The sequence below is a fragment of the Planococcus citri genome, chromosome 2, assembly GCF_950023065.1.
Source record: "Planococcus citri chromosome 2, ihPlaCitr1.1, whole genome shotgun sequence".
NCBI classification, from domain to species: Eukaryota; Metazoa; Arthropoda; class Insecta; order Hemiptera; family Pseudococcidae; genus Planococcus; species Planococcus citri.
The window spans coordinates 58,331,976-58,354,823 of NC_088678.1; the positions used below are offsets into that span (position 1 = coordinate 58,331,976).

General features: G+C 35.2%; 6 protein-coding genes across 8 annotated transcripts; 3 read left to right on the forward strand and 3 right to left on the reverse strand.

Annotated features, from left to right (window-relative positions):
* Window positions 1-246: 246 nt before the first annotated feature.
* Mulk (acylglycerol kinase-like protein Mulk) lies at window positions 247-2,571 on the reverse strand. Its single transcript, XM_065351677.1, has 7 exons — window positions 2,224-2,571; window positions 2,011-2,130; window positions 1,764-1,935; window positions 1,187-1,423; window positions 825-1,113; window positions 613-753; window positions 247-534 (listed from the first exon to the last, which is right to left on the reverse strand). The coding sequence occupies exons 1-7, from the start codon at window positions 2,331-2,333 to the stop codon at window positions 302-304; spliced, it is 1,302 nt and encodes a 433-aa protein (XP_065207749.1). The 5' UTR covers window positions 2,334-2,571; the 3' UTR covers window positions 247-301.
* Window positions 2,572-3,746: 1,175 nt separating this feature from the next.
* LOC135836700 (uncharacterized) lies at window positions 3,747-5,349 on the reverse strand. Of its 2 annotated transcripts, none has more exons than XM_065351681.1 (4): window positions 5,036-5,349; window positions 4,615-4,826; window positions 4,275-4,498; window positions 3,747-4,187 (listed from the first exon to the last, which is right to left on the reverse strand). In XM_065351681.1, exons 2-4 carry the CDS (start codon window positions 4,817-4,819, stop codon window positions 4,128-4,130), a joined length of 489 nt encoding a protein of 162 aa, XP_065207753.1. In that variant the 5' UTR covers window positions 4,820-4,826; window positions 5,036-5,349; the 3' UTR covers window positions 3,747-4,127. The 2 variants fall into 2 exon arrangements, with proteins under 2 accessions (XP_065207753.1, XP_065207752.1); XM_065351680.1 differs by having other exon boundaries at window positions 5,001-5,347.
* Window positions 5,350-5,582: 233 nt separating this feature from the next.
* Atg4a (Autophagy-related 4a) lies at window positions 5,583-8,038 on the forward strand. Its single transcript, XM_065351679.1, has 9 exons — window positions 5,583-5,938; window positions 6,013-6,177; window positions 6,251-6,428; window positions 6,500-6,579; window positions 6,658-6,824; window positions 6,890-6,968; window positions 7,044-7,198; window positions 7,293-7,443; window positions 7,520-8,038. Exons 1-9 carry the CDS (start codon window positions 5,818-5,820, stop codon window positions 7,564-7,566), a joined length of 1,143 nt encoding a protein of 380 aa, XP_065207751.1. The 5' UTR covers window positions 5,583-5,817; the 3' UTR covers window positions 7,567-8,038.
* A 2,047-nt stretch (window positions 8,039-10,085) lies between these two features.
* On the forward strand, window positions 10,086-13,889 carry LOC135836702 (cell surface glycoprotein 1-like). 2 transcript variants are annotated; one of them, XM_065351683.1, is made up of 5 exons: window positions 10,086-10,382; window positions 10,519-10,632; window positions 10,744-10,890; window positions 10,976-12,514; window positions 12,692-13,889. In XM_065351683.1, the coding sequence occupies exons 1-5, from the start codon at window positions 10,326-10,328 to the stop codon at window positions 13,481-13,483; spliced, it is 2,649 nt and encodes an 882-aa protein (XP_065207755.1). In that variant the 5' UTR covers window positions 10,086-10,325; the 3' UTR covers window positions 13,484-13,889. The 2 variants fall into 2 exon arrangements, with proteins under 2 accessions (XP_065207755.1, XP_065207754.1); XM_065351682.1 differs by having other exon boundaries at window positions 10,976-13,889.
* A 1,766-nt stretch (window positions 13,890-15,655) lies between these two features.
* Window positions 15,656-17,772, reverse strand: LOC135836707 (poly(rC)-binding protein 3-like). Its single transcript, XM_065351693.1, has 9 exons — window positions 17,587-17,772; window positions 17,457-17,513; window positions 17,277-17,393; window positions 16,950-17,201; window positions 16,752-16,874; window positions 16,598-16,667; window positions 16,371-16,524; window positions 16,159-16,290; window positions 15,656-16,083 (listed from the first exon to the last, which is right to left on the reverse strand). The coding sequence occupies exons 1-9, from the start codon at window positions 17,653-17,655 to the stop codon at window positions 15,891-15,893; spliced, it is 1,167 nt and encodes a 388-aa protein (XP_065207765.1). The 5' UTR covers window positions 17,656-17,772; the 3' UTR covers window positions 15,656-15,890.
* Window positions 17,773-17,890: 118 nt separating this feature from the next.
* Window positions 17,891-21,130, forward strand: LOC135836704 (uncharacterized). Its single transcript, XM_065351686.1, has 2 exons — window positions 17,891-18,243; window positions 18,335-21,130. The coding sequence occupies exons 1-2, from the start codon at window positions 18,124-18,126 to the stop codon at window positions 20,660-20,662; spliced, it is 2,448 nt and encodes an 815-aa protein (XP_065207758.1). The 5' UTR covers window positions 17,891-18,123; the 3' UTR covers window positions 20,663-21,130.
* Window positions 21,131-22,848: the final 1,718 nt, after the last annotated feature.

Genomic DNA, 22,848 nt, shown 5'->3' on the forward strand with positions numbered 1-22,848 from the left:
TATTAGTTTTTTTTTAGCCTGGAACGTTTCAGATTTTATTTCAAAGGTGTCAGAGAAAGTTGAGCTGTTTGATTCTTTTTTAGAATAATATTTTTTTGAACTGGAAGTACGCTTATTTTTTTCAATTTTAAACAAAAAAATGGATAATTTTTTAAAATTTCTTCCATAAGTATGCATCGCGTCTTTTGTATGTATTTCTGACCTGAAGCCACGTCCGATTATAGGAAATAGAAGTTCAATAATCAATTCACTAATCGAATCTTATATTTCGAATAAAAAAAAGAAAAAAGAAACAACAATATTAAGAAGGAGAAAACATGGGTAAAACTTTATGTAGCAGAGAAACTTTAATTGGACTTGTCTCATAAATTTCACCTGCAATGGAAAATTTGGAACTGTTTTCTTCCTGCGATTCGTTCGGAATAACGTATAAATTTTGTGCATATAATTCGTCATTTTTCAAAGCAGATGAAGCAGGATGTTCTCTGGAGCAGCCCTCTTTCACAAAATCCGTGTAACTGAGTGATTTGGGACCTTGAAAAGAAAATATAACCGGAAAATTTACTCAAAAGTTCCACCAAATTATAAATTAAATCTAACGTGTTTGCTTACCAATCTGTACACGAAGCGATGGAGTGCCATCAAGTATTTCAGGAGATACTATCAACTCTACAGAATTGATGGATTTTTCTTCCATTTTGTCGCAATTTTCATTATGAATAGTTTCGTAATTGATGATTGGTATTTTTGGATCTGAAACGGAAGAATTTATCACATACAACAGCTACAGCTGGGTATTTGATATAGAAACGTTAAATACTCACCTCGAGAGCTTGTTCGAGGCACAAAAGCATGCCACCATCGTCTATTTTCTGGTTTCTCTTTTCTTTGAGTTTTGTCGAATCGATCTTTGTAGCATTTCGAGCAACCAGAGCAAGGGGGCGTGAACTGGATTTTCATTTCAAAGGGAGAATTAAAGTTCGAACCGAATACGTAAGCGGCGTATTGTCTGAAGCCTCCGAAGTACCAATATTTATCCATTTTTTCACGAGCATCCCTTAGAGCACCCCATTGTAAATGACCTAGCGTGTAAACCGGTTTAAAAGTGCTCTCCTGTAGAACAATACTAATTTCATTCGAAGAAGGCAAGTAAGAACAATACATTTTAATTCATCAGCGAATTTACCTTTTCTCCAAAGGTTTGAGCTTCAATTACATTTGAAGGAAATGTGAGCTCTCTGACAATAGAGTAAGTAGCATCCATCATCAACTTTACTCTATCCAAAGCATCACTACCCGTCGAATTGCCCGCCGAATATAATTTCTTAGCGATAGTATTACTTCGACCGACAGGTATAATTCCCAATGGTACATCTAACGAAAGGGAATTATTCATTTTCTGGTAAAATATTCCTGTGATCACCTGTACAAATACAGAGGTAATTTCTTTTAGTACCAATTTAGTCAATTTGAATTTAATCACGAATCATTGATATGAGGAGCGATATTCCAAAACGCCCTTAGTGCATTTTTTTCGAATTGCGTTTTTAAAAATAAAAAGTGTTCCAAAACGCACTTTGTCCATTTTTATTGAATTTTTTTTAGCGGTATCTGGTGGATGAAGTGTATAGCTACAGTCCTAACATCATAACTCCATCCAAATAAAGTTTTAAACCCGCCTAAATAGCCAATTTACCAGACTAAAAATTAATTTTTTAAAATGGACATAGGGCGTTTTGGAATATCGCTCCTCATATATGTACTTCTGATATAGCCCCATCTCCTCCGGCAACAACAACAGCATCAACATCTTCGGATATAGCTTTAGTTAACTGAACTAAACCGTATTCATCGGATGACTGTAATAAAGTAATCTTTGCACCTGAAAGGTGCAGCAAAGGAGCACAATATTTCTCATATTCTTTCAAAGCTTTCCTGAAAATTGTGAAAAGATCAATATAGCTGTTATTGTACAAATCCGAAAACTGAGAAAAAAAAATGAATACTGACTTCTTATTGGCGGCTGGATTCAATATGACCAAAATATGCCGAGGTGACTGAAACACTGGTAACGAAACGTCTCCAAATTTGACCGCCTCTTTACTGTACTGTCGCACTAAAGAGTTTTTACTGAAGACAGATTACACAAATGCATTCTCATTAATTAGGTAACCGAGAAAAAACTTTCAGTAGGTAATTGAAGATGTGTAATGAAGTTCTTACTCGAATTCTGTTTTTATGAAGCTTCCTCCGTAGTAACAAGCGACTGAAAAAAACACCGACTTTTTCCAGTTATTTCTTACCCACCGGCCGAATTTCAACACTTTAGCCATTACGAAGGATTGTAATAATTGAAATAAACGTACAAAAACATCACAAACGAAACATTTTTTTAAAAAGAAATTGATTGAAAATTCGCATCAGTTACTGTGTGTTTCATCACAGTGTTATCATTTGTTATCAGTTCAGCGGTTCGTTCAACCCCCTCCCCCACTTACTCTACGCGAAAGTTGGAGCACCTCCTCAACCTCGATCGATTCCAATCTACAATAAACGTATAAAAGCTCATCAAAGTAAAAGTTTTCTTCTCCATCCATAAACCTAATGGACAATGGGCTTTTCCCCCTACTTCAGATTTCATTATTCCAATGTCTAGAAGTTGCTTTTCTACGTTTGAATTTCAAGAAGTTATTACGCGCGTCTAGAGTCTGACGGGCTACGAAACGTTCCCGCCAATCACAGCGCAGAGGGGCGGTTCTATGGACTTGCAAATTTTTTCAGTTTTTATTTTTCGTTGAAAATACGATATAATAAAGAGCTTTTGCGATTTTACTAATTAAAACAGAAAATTAAACGACTTTTTTCTTCAAATTGGTTGGTAATCTAATCTTTAACCTACGTACGACAGTACTGTAACTTTACATTTACAACTTTACTGAATGAATACCAAAAAGGAAAAGTCATTCTTGTTTTCATTTCAAATCCATCATAATTTACGATAATTACATCAATAAAAGCAATCGAGATCGATAACTTCAAAAAGAAATACTTTGCAGTTGGAGCTAGTGAAAATGAATGTACAGATTAGCTAGCTGCATAACTAGCGTGAGCCTACGTATCTCTAGACTCTATCTATTTAGATACCAGATTTTACTCATTGATTTTCATTTTTCTCCGCTGAAATGTCAAGTATTGAATTTACTGATGAGATCTTATTAATTTGTAAAAATAGTAAAAATACATGAGTGTGTGATAATTGATAGTTCTTTCTTATCAGATTACTTCATTCTTGCCAGGGAATGCCGCCTGCCGGTGCTGAATGATAAAGTTAATCTGAATAGCTAGTTAGCTACCTAGGACTTGTACGTACTTTATTTCTGCATTGCGACAGTGTTTTATTTAAAATAATATGCAAAACGTCCATTTACACCTAAATTACTTTGTTTTTTCAATATTGTGAGAATGAATACAACACTTGAACGTCAGTGATAACGGTGATAAACATAACCCTGCGCTGTGATTGGCGGGAACGTTTCGTAGCCCGTCAGACTCTAGACGCGCGTGAAGTAATTTGCAATTTTCCAATTTTCGTCATCTGTGCTTTCGCTGACTTTTCCAAATCTAGGCTTGTAACATCGGCACTCTTCCGACATGAACTATGAAAACGTTCCACGTAGAGTGCTGATTCCGACAGATTTTCCTTGAAAGTGTATTTCACAAAACAAAATGGATCACAAACGAATGCATGTTATTATGAAGAAATTTTATTTTACACTGAACATTCGAGATTGAAGAACTAAAAAAATTCAATGGTTCCGTGTTCATGCGTATATCCAAAATTATAATTAGCCCAACATTTATGTACTCTTTTCCACCACTTTTCTCTCGTTATTCACAAAATAAAATATAAAATACACTTAAGAAACAATATATTACGCATAGTTGTATTGTTATAGTAGATAAAAATTAATTTAAATATACTCCGCGTTCAATGAATTTCAATAAAATAGCCAATGCAACGAAGGATAATAAACCGCCGATAATTTCGCCAACGAATTGGTTCGATTCTTTAGTGCACCGCGCGTTCTCAAGTTGGAAGTAGGTAGCGCACATCAATAAGATTTCACTTAGCGAGAATTGGATCTCTCTACACGCCGACTACGGATACGAGAGCTCTGCATCTTTTTCTGTAAAAAGAACCACACGTGAAACATACATGATTCAAGAAGTTGACAAAACCATCATCATAAAAATAATTCAACAGCTTAGCTTACCGGAGCAAACATTCGGTTCTGTCTGTTATTACGACCTTTCACCACACGATCTTTTTTAATGTTGGGCAATCTGTTTCGAGATGTTTTAGACATACGCAATAATTTTACTCTGATGTTATCGAGCATTCTCTCGATTTCTCTGAATTGAGATTCTTCGGTTACATGATTCTTAATGTAATGTTCGACCAATTTCCAAGTTTCCTCAATTTTCTTCAAAAGGCGATCTGAAAATACCTCAGAAATTAGCTCATCGACGAATAGAAAATTTTCAAGATATGTTTTTCCACAATGAACAATATAAGTAAAATATACAAATCGGTAGAAAATTAAAATGCATCACCTTTCGAGGCTTTCGACAATTTCGTCAATTTACGAGCCGTAGTAACAGTGAAACTGTAAGGAGCTGGGCTGGATTCCATTGTCGATGTAGAGGCGGAAGCATCACTGGTACAAATTTCGGTCGAAATTTCTTCTGCAGGTTCTAAAACAGCATTATCGGCGAATGGATGCAGATTCGGGGCAGAGTTTGATTCGCGGGAATTCATACCGAAGCTGGTGAACAAAAATGAGTTATTCAATTTCAATTTTGTACTCAGCAAGAATTACATACATTTTTAAACTATTATATACGAAGGAAAATTATGGGAAAAGGTGGTGGCTAACACATTAATAGTTGGAAAATGTATATAAACGCTCAACTACAGCGTAAAGCAATGAGTTACTTACGATTTCAATTTCAGAAAACGAGAGAAAAATGTTACCTAAGTTAGCGAACGCGGAGTGATAAATTTCCAAAATTGTTTTCCCTTTTGTTTTGTTTTATTTTTGCTTAAGGTAACCAATCAGCAAACAGTACTGTGAGACGAGAAGACCAATCAGAGTATAGTGTTTTGGCTAGATGTGAAATTGGTTTTAGAACACTGAAATCTCAGGTTATTCCAATTCTGATGAAGATCGTGAGTTTGTCATGCTTTGAGGTGAAGCTCGCTTTTCTGAGTTACAGATGAAAGAAAGAACCAGAATTGAAAAAACACTCTGAAAAACTTTCTAAAAGCTCGATATACTGATAACTTGAAGTTTGAATTGGCGTCTAAATACTAAACGGAGTAAGTACGTACTGCAATGTTGCCATAATGTGAAGCATTCATTTCGTCGAAAATTTCAAACGACGAATCAGCGACAGCGCTGAAGTAATGTATCATTTGAAATCAACGCAGACAATATGACGTCACAAAGACTTCCTCAGAAAAACGGACACGCTTTCAAAGTGGCACCATTGCAGTGCTCATTTTCTTTTCTTTAGTCGCCCATCAACACAATAATAGCAAAATTTTGTGAAAGACAGACTCATGATGATTTCGTGATTACATTTCGTTGGCAGATTCTTCTTTTCGCAAAGATTAGATCAGTTGGAGTTTTATTTAATAATTCTTTTCATTACACGCTCGTTTCGTAAATAAATACGATAAATTTTTGCCATTATCTATCGCGTGTTTGTTGTCATATATGAGTCTCTTGCTTCCCGACTCTCCGCTCTTTTCTTATGGATTTGATGTTTGAAGCTTATTTAACTCACGAATCTACTAGTCAACCTGAACCAGACGACATTCCGCATACGAAAGATCCAGTATGGATTTTGGGAAAGAAATACAACGCTATTAAAGGTATTGTTATGATGTAACACCCACGCTTCTGAAAGTGAAACACAATGCATTGTTTTGTTATGTAAATTTCGCAGAATTGGAAGAAATCAGAAGGGATATAAGATCCAGGCTATGGTTCTCGTATAGAAAAGGTTTCGTATCCATCGGTGACACTGGTATCACCAGTGATAAAGGATGGGGATGTATGTTACGATGCGGTCAAATGGTCATCGCCCAAGCACTATTGTTTCTTCATTTAGGTACGTAATTTCTTGAAAATGATCGGTACGATTTTATCGGAAAGAAAACATAATGGTGAAATGTTGATTCCAGGCAGAGAATGGCGATGGACTCCGGCGAGCAAAGATGAGACATATTTAAGAATTATACGTCTGTTCGAGGATGTAAGATGCGTTCCATATTCAATACATCAGATTGCCTTGACTGGTGCTAGCGAAGGGAAACAGGTTGGCGAGTGGTTTGGACCAAATACAATCGCTCAAGTTTTGAAGTAACCGCATTTTAATTTCGTGCTAGTTTTCAAATTTAAAATAGTTTATTGAAACTGACTAAATTTTGTAGAAAATTAGCTGCTTATGATCAATGGAATTCGATTGTTTTACATGTTGCACTAGATAATGTCCTGGTTACCAATGAAGTCAGTAAGTATCAAAACGTGAATACAATTCTAACCTAACTTGTCGAATAGAAGGAATTTCTAAATTATTTCTTTTCAATAGAACGGTTGTGCAGACAAACGTCCAGAAACGACGTTGATCTGTTTAGTGAAAGTACAAGTGATAAGTCAAAAATAAAGAGCAATTCTCCGTGGAAACCGCTTGTTCTCATTATACCTTTAAGACTTGGTATTACGGATATCAATCCTATCTATTTCAACGCGTTCAAGGTAATTCTATGTAAATTTTGATTTTCGCGAATTTGAACTTCCTTTTAAAACTCCATTTTTTGCAGGCGTGTTTCACATTTCAGCAATCTCTCGGCATAATTGGCGGTAAACCAAATCATGCTTTGTATTTTATCGGATGCGTGGGTAAATGATGATTTCTTCACTTCTTGAACGTGTATTACGAGGCGTATTATTAACATGGAATTATTCCCGTTATAGGAAACGAAGTCATATTTTTAGATCCGCATACAACTCAGCCTTTCGGTTCTGTACAATACAAACAAAAGGAGCAAGAACGTAAAACGGATTGTACTTATCATTGCCAAAATGCCAGTCGTCTACCTCTTGTACAAATGGATCCTTCTGTCGCAGCTGTGAGTACATCTACATACATACATGTACATAGTTCAACTCGTGTACGTGCCACGAATATAGACGTAGGTAACTTACTATTTTTATCATTCGTAGTGCTTCCTTTGTCGAGTTGAATCAGAATTCGATTCATTGTGCGAATTGATCAAAGAGAATTTACTTAGTACAACGAATCAACCGTTAATTGAAATATGCGAAGAACGCGACCACTGGCGTACTACAACAAATCCGCAGGATTCTTTCAATGGTAAGAGAAATTTTTTTCGCGTTTTTCATCTTGTGATTTTATACCTTTTATTTTTCTTGTTGTTTTTTTTTTTCAGTGCTCGATCTGTCCGATAGCTCCGATGATTTTGAATTTTTGGGTTGAATTTGAACGATCGTGTAATTATACATTATATAAATCTTGTACTTTTTTTTTAGTGTTCACAGTTGCTTTTATAAATGTGATATGTTATCAAGAATTGAATGTAGTCATGAAGTTATCTAAGAGAAAAGGTCGTTCACTTTGTCTCTTCTTCAATGAAGGCACGTTACCAGGTTTCTCACCGTTTGTATTGAATTTAATTACGATTTTTTAAACCTTTATCTTTCTGTTGTACAAAGTTGCTGATATTTTATCTCCGCCAACGGCGGAATATGTGACGATAGTCATTCTTTCTTACGGAAATTATTCGCGTATATTGTCAATAACGAAGACTTCATTCTCCATTTAAATAAACGAATATGGTGGATTTTTTAAATGTATAATGACTAACATTTGATGAAAATGTATAAGGTTATTCGAAGGTTTTTTTCCTAAGTTTTCAAGCTTTTGTTTTAATAAACATTTTTTATACGAATGGTTCGACTTATTTTTATCTAGTTTCAAATTTTCAAAAGCATTAATCGGTTTTAAATAAAATGATAAAAAATATGACTTGAGGAAACAAATACTGAATTCATTAGGACAAGCTTTGGGCTAGGACTGGAATTGGAATTTAAAAAATTATTAGGACTCAAGACTGATGAAGAAAGTTTGAAAAAAGTGTACCCACCAGTAAGTTCAAGATTTGATTACTTTTCAAATAGTCCTAAGCAAAAAGTTGTTCTCTTATTGATACACTATTTTTTCTATCACCATTTAAAATTGAACTTTTTCAAAATCTATCGTGGCAATTTGCAATTTTGGGAAAAAGTCGTTTCAATTTCATTTCTTGAAAGGGCATTTGTTCCTTTAGTTTTGAAAATAGGCAACACTTCCGCCTAACATTTTCCCTTTCGAAATAAGGAACAATCAGAATCGGGAAAATGTTCACTATCGAGTACCAATACGAGTGAAACTGCATAGGTATTCAAGAAATTAAACTCGAATGTGTTTTTCAATTTCCTAAAAATCTGGCTGATTTCATATTACATTTTCATTAATCCTGGGATTTATTTTTGTAGGCCTCAACTGGTACCACATTGGACAAGGACAAGGGGTAGAATAGTGAGAGAAAAGGGAAGAAATATTTCTGTAGTCAACTTATCTCATTTAAAAGTGGACATTTTTTCGTATTCTCACTTTTCAGTATACAAAAAAAAACGGAAGAAATACGACATTTTCCCCCCAAAATTTTTCAAGATAGGTATAGCAATGATGATATTTTTTAAATATTTTCAATTTCAACGGGTCAACTAGTCTTAAATTGTTTTTTTGTAGATAATTGGCCGATGGCCCTGTATTCGTCCAATCAAAAAAATAATGAAATGAGCCAGCCAATCAAATCATTGGTTGATAACCATCAAAAAGAAGTGAACAAAAATAAAGAACTTCGCGTCTTCGCAAAACAATTTTTGGAAATTTTAAGCGACATTGTGTGGATAGTCTTGATTTTATTGATAATAATTAGTGCTGTTTTGTGCAATTTAGGTTATAAAAATTGAATCGCCTATCTGATTTGTGCTTTCATGATGATATTTTTATAAGAATAATTGTTGATGTACCTACATAATATGTTGAATTTTATTACTTACCTACGTATTTTATATTGATAATTCTGTACTTTGACCTTTGAGTACCTATCTATTTTATGCTCAAAAGACTTCGACCTTTCGATGGGTGAGACTGAGATCAAGGTTATGAAACCGGTTTTATAAGCCTTGATACCTACTTATATTGTGATGTTCAATTTCTCATTAATTCCTTCAATTATTTCTTTAGCTTAGCTAGGTATTCTTGATCAAAAATTCAAATCTTATGAAGAAGAGAAACAATATCTTGACGAATGACTATTGACGAAGAAAAAAGAAATGAACATAGAAGAGCTCAAAGAAGCTGAATTGAAAGTGATTAACACGAGCAGAAGAATCAATAGGTGTTGAAGAACTCATCGAATATGTACATGAACATGTAGTACCTATACCTAAATCATCATAGGAAGGTACTCGGAACTAAAATATTCATTAAATTGTTGCATGATTTTGTTTCTCGTACGTCGTACTACATGTATGTACATAGTATATTCATTTGAAATCTTTCAACTTGGCTCATCAAGTCATCATTTCGTTGTTATTTCTAAGTAGGGAAAATATTAATATATTTCGAGTTGAGGAGTTGATCGCCGACCAAGTTCAGACCACGCCCAGTACATACAAGGTGTTGAAAAATATCGGGCTGCTTGGAAGGAATAACGACTGTGAAAGCTACAGTGATTAACTTCAGACCATGTCCTATTGGTGCAAAGAACAATTTTAAGAACAATCACAATTGAAGATTGAGCAATGTTGCCAACATATTTTTGAATCCACAAAATTCACATTTAGAATTAGAAACTCCGTTTAGGGTTCCTACATTTTTGAACACCCTGTATATTACCCACACACAAGGGCAAACAACCGACTACCAGTCTACAAGACAACGTCATTCTCGTAATTCTGTTCTGTGTTATTTGTTCGGACGTGGAGAGAGGATGCAAGTTTCTGTGTATCCGCGACCCGCGTACATACGCTAAGCACTGCAGTAAACACTCCATCTTGAAAAATAAAAACACATTCGATTCCCGTAATAAAATTTGAAATTTGCTGTTCGAATTGTGATTTTTTCAACGCTTTAGATGATGGTTCTTTGCAATTCAAGGTTTTAAATTTTAATGTGTGATAAATGCCATGTACGGGATCAAAGATTCGAAGTCATACATTTGCAAACTTAGGCGACCACCCGAGGTAAATAATAATTTATATACGATCACTGCGCAATAGTTTAATCAATGGATGAGTAGTGTGTTTATTTCTGTTTTTAAGATACCTAGCCTAAATACTAGTTGCATTCGTGTGTTTGTTTGCTTTTTTGTTCTTCTAGACTACTAAAATCGGTCGGCATAGTTCGAATCAATTAATCACCGCTCCTGCATCTAGAAAAGTCTCTCGCTTTCATGCTGAAATTGTTCTCAATGACGTGCCGGAGATTAAAGATGTTAGTGTCCTGTCTTGCTATAGTTTATTGCAATATTTTTCTATGTTTCTAAGTGTATATTGTATGTAGTTGTGCATCTAATTTTAAACAATTCTTGCCTCTTCTGGATAGATTAGTGAATGGGGAGTTTACGTTAATGATTCTCGAATATGTAAGCATCGTTGGATGAAACTCCGAGCCGGAGATCGTATTGCGTTAGGAGCTTCAACAATAGAAGATGGTGGATACATGCTGGAATGTGTTGCTTGGACGCCGGAAGTGAGAATCTTATTTACATTTTCGGATTGTGCTTTGTGAAACGATTAACTAATTTAAATTACAACATTCCCTGTATTTTACAAAGGATGAGAACCTCTCTTCTATCAATCATCGAGTCGAAGTTATAGACATCACGGAGGAAGATGAAGACGAAGTGATTGAATTGAGCGACGACGAAGGCAATGTTCAGATCGAAAGTTGCGCATCTCAGCTGGAGTCCACCGCCTCGAAGCAAGTTCTCAATGAAACCGCGACTCCTGAATACAAGCAAGTTGCTAATGAAACCGCGACTCCAGCTGAAGAAACCCCGCCGACTCTCAATGTGGAAGAAAAAAATTATGTGTCAGTATCGCCGAGCAGAACGGAAGAAGCGATTTATCATCATGTTACCGCAGTTGTTCCATCTTCAATCGATCAGTCTACAGTTCCATTGAATCGAACTGAATGTAACCTGGTTACCAAAATCGAAGTGCCTATAAAAGATGCAGTGAAAATTTCATCGAATAAATCTGAACCCAATCTCCATTCGGAAATTGAAGTAGGAGTACCTTTAGAAGATGCAGCGACAATTCCAACGAATGGAACTGAACCGGATCCATTTACCAAAATTAAAATACCTATAAAACATCCAGAAATAATATTGAAGAAAATTGAGCCAAAATTCGTAGACGTTACCTCGTCAATGAATGGTTTGCTAAGGCAAACTCCTACGATGCCATTTAAAGAACAAGAATTCGAATATTCTAATGCGCTACAAAGTATTATGGATTATTCTTCTGACGAAGAAAGCGACTCGTCGTTCAACGATTCATCCGCATTGACCGTCAATGATGAAATTAAATCTAGCGAAGAACGTGTTCCTCCAGACATAAAATCGAAACCTCGAAGCTGCCGAGGTGTTGAAAACATGAACAACGAAGGTTCGAAATCCGTCAAAGAAAACGTGCATAAAGGATGGTCAAAACCCTACAAACAATATTCCAGCGATGGTTATAAAACTCCACCTGGCGAAAATGACTCTAACGATTCGTCGCCATCAAATTCGGACGAAACGAAGAAAGCCCACCTCGTGCATAAAACCCTCCTGACTAGAAAAATTGCCAAAATCGCGATCATCCAGCCTCTTCCTAACAAAAGCGTCGGCGGTGGTAGACGCAGAAAACGAATTAGATCAGAATCACCTGACACGATTGATCAGTCTTTTATGGACTCGGAACATTCTCAAAAATCGCCGGAGAAATCGCCTTTTGATGATTCAGATTTACAGAAAAGTCCAACGTCTGTACTATCAGATCTACCTCCGAATGTGAAAAATGTCTGTCGCGAGCAGAGTTTAATCGCGCTTGCGATCAAGCAGGATAGGAAAAAAGTCAGCAGTAAGCAGAACCGAGATAAAGTCAACAGTAAGCCGACTTGCAAGCAGGCCAGGGAGAACGTTACCAAAAAACTGGCCAGTGCTAGAGAAAGAATGAAAGCTTTGTATCCTACTCCACCTGTCCAGGTTAAAAGAACTGCTGAAACACGCCCAAAACCAAAAGTTAAAGTTACTGCAAAAAATAGAGGAGATTTCTTAACTAAAGAAGAAGTTGCTCCTGCTCATCGAAGTCCTGCGAAATCTCCGGACGTGCCTGCCAGTCCTAAAGCTATAGAAACTGTCCAGGTTAAAAAGACTCCTGCAACACGTCCACAACCTACTGTTCGTCGAAGTCCTGCGCAATCTCCGGACGTGCCTGTTAGTCCTAAAGCTCCTGCAACACGTCCACAGCCTACTGTTCATCGAAGTCCTGCGAAATCTCCGGAGGTACCTATTAGTCCCAAAGCCATTGAAACTGTGCAGGTTAAAAGAACTGCTGAAACACGTACACAACCTAAAGTTAAAGTTACCGCGAAAAATAGAGGAGATTTTTTAACTAGAGAAGAAATCGCTTCCGTTCTTCGAAGTCCTGCGAAAACTACGAACGTTCCTATCGATAATAAGGTTGTTTCGGATGAGCCGACTACAGAAGAAATGGAAGAAAATGGAACTAGTCCGAACTCCAGTGATGAACACCATAGAAGTGTGGATGAGATCCTTGACGGTATTGAATTTCCTACTGCTACGATGGATGATGGTTTCAGGGAAATTGCACCTGTACCTCCTCCCATTAAGACTACTAGAACCATAGAAGTTAGCGTCAATTTTACCAAAGTTCCACCTCTCAAACGGCCAGTTGTAGGCTCCAGCTCTAAGCTAATTGGCGAATCAATTTTGAAGAAATCTTTAAGCGAATCCCATTCATCAGGAGAAGAGAGCTCGCATCATCTCGAGAAAAAACGAGTAACTTTTCCTAAAGGGATAAATATTGTCAGTGGCTACGCGGAAAATACGCCTAGGTATTCTTTTTCGACGATGGTTAATAGAGATTGGCCAGCGCCGCCAGAGGCGGATTGTCATAATTGCGGAGAAAACGGTCACTCCACGAAACGTTGTACAAAAGACCCGATTTGTTATAATTGTTTACGTACTGGTCATATTTCTACAGTTTGTACACGACCCAAGCAGATAAGAGACCCGAGATTACTTAAACAAATGCAAGGAAACGGAAGCAGATAAAAAGACTGAATATTGTGTTTGCTAGATGTGACGATGAAAGCTGGAATTTTTTTAAGATACTCGTTGTTATGTATTTTTTAAGACTTGTGCGTGCGTCGCACATCCCGCTGCAAAATTTATATCTGTTGATATATTGTTCTTGTTTTTATATAATTTTACTACTGTATTGATGGTTATTTAGAAATTTTTTACAAAATTCTTCAAATTCTGTAAAATTGACTGTTATGAATTACGTTGAATTGTAATTGATGTTGTATTGAATCGAATTCACGATTTTATTAATTATGTGCGTATTCACAGTTTACCTATAGCACGTGCCGGATTTGTATGAGAACCAAGTTGATTTTTTGATGGAAGTGTTTTGAAAATCTCGAATAAAAGGAATTATTTTTTGAGTTTGAAATAATATGTATATTTATGTTTTTCCTTCTTGTGACCATTCACCTGAATAAACATGTGCACGGTGGTCCAAAAAAGATCAAGGCCTCAACAGGTAGCTGAGCGTGAACACGTTTATAACAAGTAGGTATGTTTCCATGGCAACTGAGATACGGCGGAATGGCACCGTTCAGAACAACATCCGAAAGAGTTGCCCATGTGATTTTTATATTTTACCGAAATAGTGATGATAGCAAGAAATTATTACGTAGCGTTTTGAAAAAAAGCATTTCTTGCAAAATGCAAGTGAACATAAAGCTGCATTGCAATCAAATATCACCGTATATTTGGCGTTGAATCCAAATTTTTTGTTTGAATTTGCCTTTCATATTTTTATACAGTAGTATTGAACGTATTTAAATTGAATTAAAATCGACGGGAAATTATTGAAAGTACTACTTTATTTGATAGGATTTTGGTTTAAATTGAATTATTTCGAGAACAACTAATGGAAAATTTCTACATCACAGCAAAATCGGAAAGATATGGCGTGATTTTCGATTTCGAAAAATTTGATTTCAAAATATTGAAATTCGGAAAAAAAATTTGGTACACTGAATTTTCTGGATTTTTTTTCAATGAGAAAAAAATCTGAATGTTTCTGAAAATTTGGAAAAATCTCCATTTTTAATAAAATAAAAATTTGTGTAGAAATCGAACAATATCATGAAAATTTTTAAAACTTGTTGAAATTTAATTTTAGAATTTGAAAGATGAAATGAAACCATACCCATCTCACTTTTACGTAAAAATTTAGAAATTATCAAATTCCTAAAAAAAAAAAAATGATATAAGTGATCAAGAATTTAAATTTGTGGAAGTATTTCTCCATCATTTCAAACCCAGTAGCAGGTACCTATGTGTAGGTACTAGGTAGTCTTCATTCATAATATAAAATTTTGATTCCATATACCTAGAAATATGTTGTGTTAGTTTTCATAGGTATTTAATTAAATTTAGAAATCAGGAGTTCGTACGACATTTGACCCTGATTCATTGCAATTTTGTCACGATGTAAAAAATTTTCCTTGTAAGCAGTTGCCGTTGTCAAAAAGTGAATTGAACGCTGTGTTTTGAGGCATTAAATTCTCCTACGTGAATCCATTAAACTTCTTTTGACATTGAAGGGTCAAGAACTCAAAAGTAGTGCTTACAGGACTGGACGTGTTCTAAATTTATTTTTGATTTCGATCGCTCCTTGATTGATGTAGCTTTGCAAGTACAAAATGCTATGGAATTGGTAAATCATTTTCAAAAATTGAGAAAAAGTTATTAAAAGAAAGTCCAAATGAAGAGTAGAAATAATCGTCAAATTTTCTCTTGAAATTGCTTTGAAAATAATCTCATATGGTCGAATGTTTATGAACGTTGTTATCAAGTAAATTGTGTACTTTAGAAAAAAACTTTAAGCACCTTGTATACACATGATCAATGAGACTATTGCAATTCGATTGCATTTTCATTCTTTCAGTGAACTTTAATTTGAAAAACATTAATTATTAGGTAGGTACTCAAAACGATTCAAATCGGAAACAGTGATAATGAACTTCTAATTATAACAACAGATAACCTCAATGCAAAACAAGAGATAATTTATTAAACACGATTTTGCCGTGTGATCCAGCGGACCTGCATAAAATATTTCTCCATTTTGGTGACGTTTACATACCTATATTCCTATCGCGTAAAATGAGAAAAATCGTTTTTCAAAATGGAATAAAAATCATAAACAACTAAAATTGACCCTATTTACAGTTGAGTCTCGTTTATTAATTAATTACAAAATGATAAATGTCGCATTATGTACATTATTTTTTTTTCGAATAAATACTATACATAATAAGCGTTTTCTCAGAACAAGTAAATTTTTTTCAATTCGTCAAACACTTGAAAAAAATGCCTACAAAGTACAAAAAATAAATAAAATAAAAAAATCAGCGAATCTATTTTCTAAATTCATGATCACGAATCAAAATCGATAATTTTCAAAACTATTAATAAATTCGGAAATATTTTGATATCCTAAGAATGAAGAAACCACACTCAATGCTCCTGGTCTTGATAAAATGCTAACTAACGTAGACGTAGCCGATTCCGTTTCCACATTATCAAATTGTTCGGTATTTTGAGGATTGTCGAAGTTGGTTTTTTGTAATTCGATGCTGTAACATTATTTTCATTTTAGTAAAAAAAAATCACCTTAAATTATACATACATATCTTGTGTAAGAATTATACCTCGTATTTATCAAAAATTTTGCCAAAGCTATGGATTCCCGAGTACCTTCTAAAGTAACCATTCGTTCTTTTATTTCATGTGAAGAATTTTCATCTAAATTTGGAAGATGAATTAAAGCTCCTGTGACTTGTCTGTAGCATGAAGTATAAATAGTTAAAGATGTAACATGACGATTAATTTTCGCAAAAAATTCCATTTAAAAAATCTTAACCTTATTTCTGAAATCTTGATTCCATTTTTTCCAACCATACCGCCAGCGCAGCTATCAGGTACTCTGTACTCTTGTTTATAGAAATTTGGTTTCCTATCCGATGGAGGGTTGGATTTACTGTTGAATACGTGCGATTTTAACATCCTCGCAATAGCTACAAATACAAACAATAAGTTTAGAAACTTCAATTTTGGACTCTTACTACAGATATAAAAAAAAAATGTTACCTGCAGCATCGGAACTAGTGGTAATTCCAAGAAATGGTTGAAGAAGTTCATTTTTCAGAAGAAAATTAACCTAAAATCGTGAATGTGTTTCATTTAAATCTTCCCATCATCACATAATGGCGAAAATTCTAGTAATAACTGAAAAAGAACTCACGTCGGCAATAGGAACAGCAGTTGAGCCTTGTAAAGTATACGCTTTTCCATCTGCAAATACAATAGGTCCTTCTACCATATCGGTTGTAGGTTTATAAGGTACAGAATTACTTTTGACCGGTGACTGTAAAAATGAAACAATTTCGTGACACTCGAATCTTGAATTTTCATCAAAAATCATCATCATTCATCAACTCACCGTTACTAATGAATAACAAATTTCGTAAATACAATCTAATATAGATTCAATATGTCCAGATATATGGACGATTCTTTCAGTAGAATGAGGAAGCATATCAGCTGAAACTTGCATAGCTGCACCGCTACAGTCTCTTATTTCCTTGATCTTACTACCCCCTTTACCGATCAGTGAACCGCACTGGGAAGCTGGTACTATTAGTTTTAAAGCTACATTATCCGGATCGAAGTCATTATCGGTTTCTTCGTTATACTGAATAGAGAATACACAAATGATAATTTTTGAACAACGTCGATAATTCGAGTAACGAGATGAACAATCAAATACCGCTGAAAGTCGTTCGAGAACCATTCTGCCTCCATCGTACATTTCTTCAACAGTACCAGTAATTGTTACAACACGATCCAGACATGACCCATCCGATATACTTATGCTGGCACCGGACTGAAAAAATACGATTTAGTAAAAGTGAATATTTTGGATTCGAAGAAACTCATTAATACTTACACTTCCTCTGATTTGTTTCAAGATAGATTCATTTTCGCCGATGATGGAATGTATTTCCTGAATAGAAGAGAAACGAATTTTAGGAAACGAGAATACTACGGTGGAAGAAAAGTACCTTGAAAGTACTCACGTGATCTTGTACTAAAATTTTAACAGTAATGACTACGTCTTCTTCGGTGATATTCACGTCGTTATCCATTATTAATTATTCTTTGAAAGACTTAAATTCAACGTTCAAAAACTCAATTTTCCAAGTAAAGAAGTAAAGTTGCTAGCTACATTTTACGTTGTGTTTACATTCCCTTATCATTCTCTAATATGATTGGCTACCCAGTGGTACTGTAAAAAATCAACCAATCACATCACAGATTTCTGTATCAGTCGAATCGTATCCACCAATCAGTGATGTCCATTCCATCCGCGTTCTTATCAATTTTTTCAAAACATGCAAAAAATGATTTACATCAACATCACGAGTAAAATGAAATTACTTGGTTCATTTTTTTCAATTTTGTTCAATTTAAAGAACGCAAGAATGTATTATTATTGCATTTTTCTGGATGTTTGATGTAAACATAAGATGATCCTCAACAGCTTCGAGATTTAAAGCTTCAATATAATGTGTTTAATGCTTCGATAAATTACTGAAGTTTTATCTCAATGAAAAATGAACTCTCCAGCGGTTCCTCCGTTAATCCCTACCCTCAGAGTTCAATGCGATGAATGTGGAAAACATTTTTGTAATAAATCTAATCTTCAACGCCACTATAAAAGGATCCACGTAGAAGTAAGTTAAAACCTACGTATAGTGTATTGTTTGTTCAAAATTTTCAATTTTCTGACAATAAACTGAATTAACGATTACATTCTAATTTCAGAAAAAAGATGATGCATTAATCTGTGATATCTGTCGGAAGATAACCTTTAGCAAAAGAAGTTTCCGAAAACACTGGCGTACATCTCATGTTCCTGATAAGAAATCTAGGCGGTTTACACTGACATGTCCCATTTGTAAGCAATTCTTCTCTACGCCCAAAATTCAGAAACATTTCTTCCTCGACCACGATATAAAATACGAAGAAACCACGCATATGTTTCAAAGTGAAGAATCTTTTCAAAATTGGAAAAAGAATATCGAAGACGACACCCTGTCCAAGTTTGTTTTGAAATACACTCGCCTGAAAAAAAAGGAAAAAGAATCGAAATATATTTGCCATAGATCAGGTATATTCCGAAGTATCTCCAAAGGCATCAGACATCTGAGATCTCGAGGATCGAAGAAAATCAACGGTTACTGTCCCGCTTCCATGATCTGCCTTAAATCGGACGAAGGGATTTGTGTCAAATACATTCATACTCACGTTGGACACGATAACGAAAGCGATTTTTGTCATATTAGTTTATCGCAAACGATACGAGAAGAGATAGTGGAGAAACTTAGACAAAACGTTTCGAAGCATGTTATACTCGAAGATATTCGTAATTCGTGTGGTAAACAATTACGAAGAGAACACATTATCACTTTGAAAGATATAGATAATATTGCTACTAAATATAATATCACGACTAGCGAAGGAAGAGCAGATTACACCAAAACGAATAATCATTTGACTATCGACGAACTCCAAAAAGAGCCTAATTCTCTGATACTTTTTTATAAACCTCGAGGAAAAGCGATGAACAAAGAGCTTCGGTTCTTGAATAAAAATGATTTTGTTTTAATCGTCATGAATTCGGCTCAAGCCGACGTCTTGAAGAACTACGGTAAAGAAGTAATATGTATCCATGGAACAACCGGTTTCACAGACGACGATTTCAATTTATTTTCGCTCGTTGTTTTGGATGATATTCACGAAGCGTTTCCTTGCGCTCTACTCGTAAGCAATCGAACAGATGAGGAAATTTTTACATTTTTCTACAAAACTATCAAAGAGAAACTTGGAATTATAAATTCAAAGGTATTCATGTCCGACATGGCGGACGAAATTTATAATTCTTGGGTAAACGTAATGGGTTCCGTTGAATTACGACTGTATTGTTCGTGGTACGTAGACATAGCCTGGAAAGATCGCCTGAAACACATCAAGAACGCAGAAAAGCGAAAAAACGTACATGAGTATTTGAAAACGCTTTTATACGAGTTGGATGAAAACAAATTTGCCGATTTATTAGAAGAAGCCGTCGATGTGTTTCAAAATGACGAGTATTTCGAAGAATTTGGAGCGTATTTTATAAGCAATTTCGCCGAAACTGCCAAGCACTGGGCTTACTGTTACCGAAAAAATACTGTGATCAATACTACCAACCCGAGCATAGAAAGGATGCATAAAAAAATTAAATACTTGTATTTAAAAGGTAGAGAAGTCGGTAACTTGGATCAATCTATGTATTTCTTGATACGGTTCATTCGACACAAATTATTCGATCGGCTTACCGTTCTGTACAAGAAGAAAGTATCGCAAAAGATGAAGATCCTTAGAAAACGTCACGCCGATTGGAAAACCGTTCAAGTTACCAGCGAAAACGACGATTTAGAAAGTTTTCTAGCTACATCGAATGATAAAGCGTATCGTGTTGTACGAAATATTTTCAAATGTAACTGCAAAATGTTCTGTTCGGAATGTCAAACTTGCATTCATCATTATTTGTGTACTTGTTCGGATAACGCTGTTGAATGGAACATGTGTCGTCATATTCACGCTGTTAGTCAATTCGTCAATAATAACGAGACAACCGATATCGAATATATCGACGTTTCCGAGATAATACTTTCTAGCGATGATGATACGATGGGCTGTATTGAAGCTGACGACGATTTGATCATTTTTGACGAAGTTTCCGTCGATGAAATTACGTCGAGTGGAGAACCGAATGTGAATTTCGAAAATCGAATACAAACTGAAGAGAAAATTACATCAGATAAATTCAGCTCTGGGACACCAACGGTGAATTCTAAAATTCAGCGACAGACGGAAGAGAGTACGATGAATAAATCAACCGTGAATCCTCAGAAACCTCGACAAAAACAAGATATCGTCAAAGATGAAGAACTGAAAGCGATTTTCTACGAAATTTTAGAAAATACGAAAACAAAAACCGCCCGTGCAGATTTTCTAGAAGTTTTGAATATGTTTAGAGAAAATTTATTCGAAGAAAACCAGGCGACTGCTGAAAATGAGAAAAGAAACGTAGCCAAACAACGATGATCTACGCTACTTACCTCCCTCCTCCCTGCGATTATATGATTTTTTAATAAGAATTATTATTTATACGTATTAATAATTCGTTTCCAGAGATTTTTTTGTTTATCGATGTTCCATTATTGGATTTGAGGAGCTCATTGCAAAAGTAGCCCTTGTCACATGAACTTTTAGACACGTTTTACTCGATTGCACCTATTGCCAACAGCGGAGATCATGTTGTAATGATGAAATGACCGTCAAGTTAGTCTACCCTGAGTAGCCCTGAGAGTAATTGCTTTATAGAGTTTACATTCATGATACTGGGTACGCTCAAGGGAGAGCTTTGGAGATTGCATAGGTTCATGTGACAAGGGCTACTTTTGCAATGAGCTCCTCATTTTTATTAATTTATTGTCTTGTTCGTTCCTGTGTTTAATTCGACGATTATTCAATTTGAGTTATTACAAACGTTGTTGTCGTTGTTTCCTTGAATATATTTGTACTTTTTTTCATGTTTAATATCCACTGCTGCAGAAATCGAGTAGAAAATTGTTGTACGAATAATTTCCGATTTTTGTGAAATTGAAATTAGATACCAACTTTCAGCAGTTAGATAGTTCAAAATTTTATCAGGCATGAAATTCGGTCACTTGAAAAGTGACTTAGTCACTTATTTCATTTTCAAGTCACTTTTGTCACTATTTCGGTGAAAATGGATGTAAAGTGCAAAATTTTAGGAAATGATCAATATTTTTCATGAAAATCCTTCAGAATTGTCATTAAAAAAAAAATTAAAAATCAATTATTGTTCAACATTAAAAATGTAAGACGATGTCAAGTGGTTGGATAGAGCATAGAGCCGATATTTTCTAACTTGTACAAAAGTAGATCGAAAGATCAGGCAAAAATTCATCACCTGTAAGAATTTCAAGTGCTAAGTGCCTTTTTAGATTTTTGGTGAATTTTTAATAATCAAATTTAGGCCAAAAATGATGAGAAAATCAAAATTTTACTAAATCGACCAAGAAAGCTGAAATTTGGGATATACCCTATTTGCGACACGCCAAATCGATTAGAAACTGTTTCAACCCTTTTTGAGCTGTTCTGGAGCCTTCAGCAGATTTTTGAAACTCAAAATTTCATCAAATGGAGATGGAATCAACCTTTTTTGAGCTGTTCTGGAGCCTCAGTAGATTTTTGAAACTCGAAATTTCCCAAAATGTCATCAAATGGAGATGGAATTAGCCCTTTCTGAACTGTTCTGGAGCCTCCGGCAGATTTTTGTGACTCGAAATTTCCCAAACTTTCATCAAATGGAGATGGAAAGCCATAGTTCATTCTGCAAACTAATTTCAATATGCTACGAAGTCGACAGCAGGTGGATTTCAAGTCGTTTTGGAGCCTACAGCGACTTTTTGAAAATTACTGGCGCCTCCACCAGATTTTTGAAACTTGAAATTCCCACAACATTTTATCAAATGGAGTTAGCAAGCTGAAATTTGCTTCGCAAACTAATTTCAATACAATACGAAGTCGACTGCATGATTGGTGGTTTTAAATGGTTTTAAAGCTTCCAGCTACTTTTTGGAAATTTCAATTTTCCAAAAAACTCCATACAACCTTTCAAAAAGGTTGCTGGAGCCTCCAAAACGACTTTAAACCCACCAGCAGTCGACTTTGTAGCGTATTGAAATTAATTTACAGAATAAATTTCGGCTTTCCATCTTTATTTGATAAAATTTTGGGAAATTTCGAGTTTCAAAATCTACTGGAGGCTCCAGTGATTTTCAAAAAGTCGCTATAGGCTCCAAAACGACTTGAAATCCACCTGCAGTCGACTTCGTAGCGTATTGAAAGGTGGATTTCAAGTGGTTTTAAAGCTTCCAGCTACTTTTTGAAAATTTCAATTTTCCTAAAAACGCCATGAAATCTTTCAAAAAGTCGCTGGAGGCTCCGAAATGACTTGAAATCCACCTGCTGTCGACTTCGTAGCGTATTGAAATTAGTTTGCAGAATGAACTATGGCTTTCCATCTCCATTTGATGAAAGTTTGGGAAATTTCGAGTTTCAAAAATCTGCTGGAGGCTCCAGAACTGATCAAAACGGTTTGAAACAGTTTCCAATCGATTTGGCAGGTCGAAAATAGGGTATATCCTAAATTTCAGCTCTCTAGGTCAATTTGGTAAAATTTTGATTTTTCCCAGATTTTT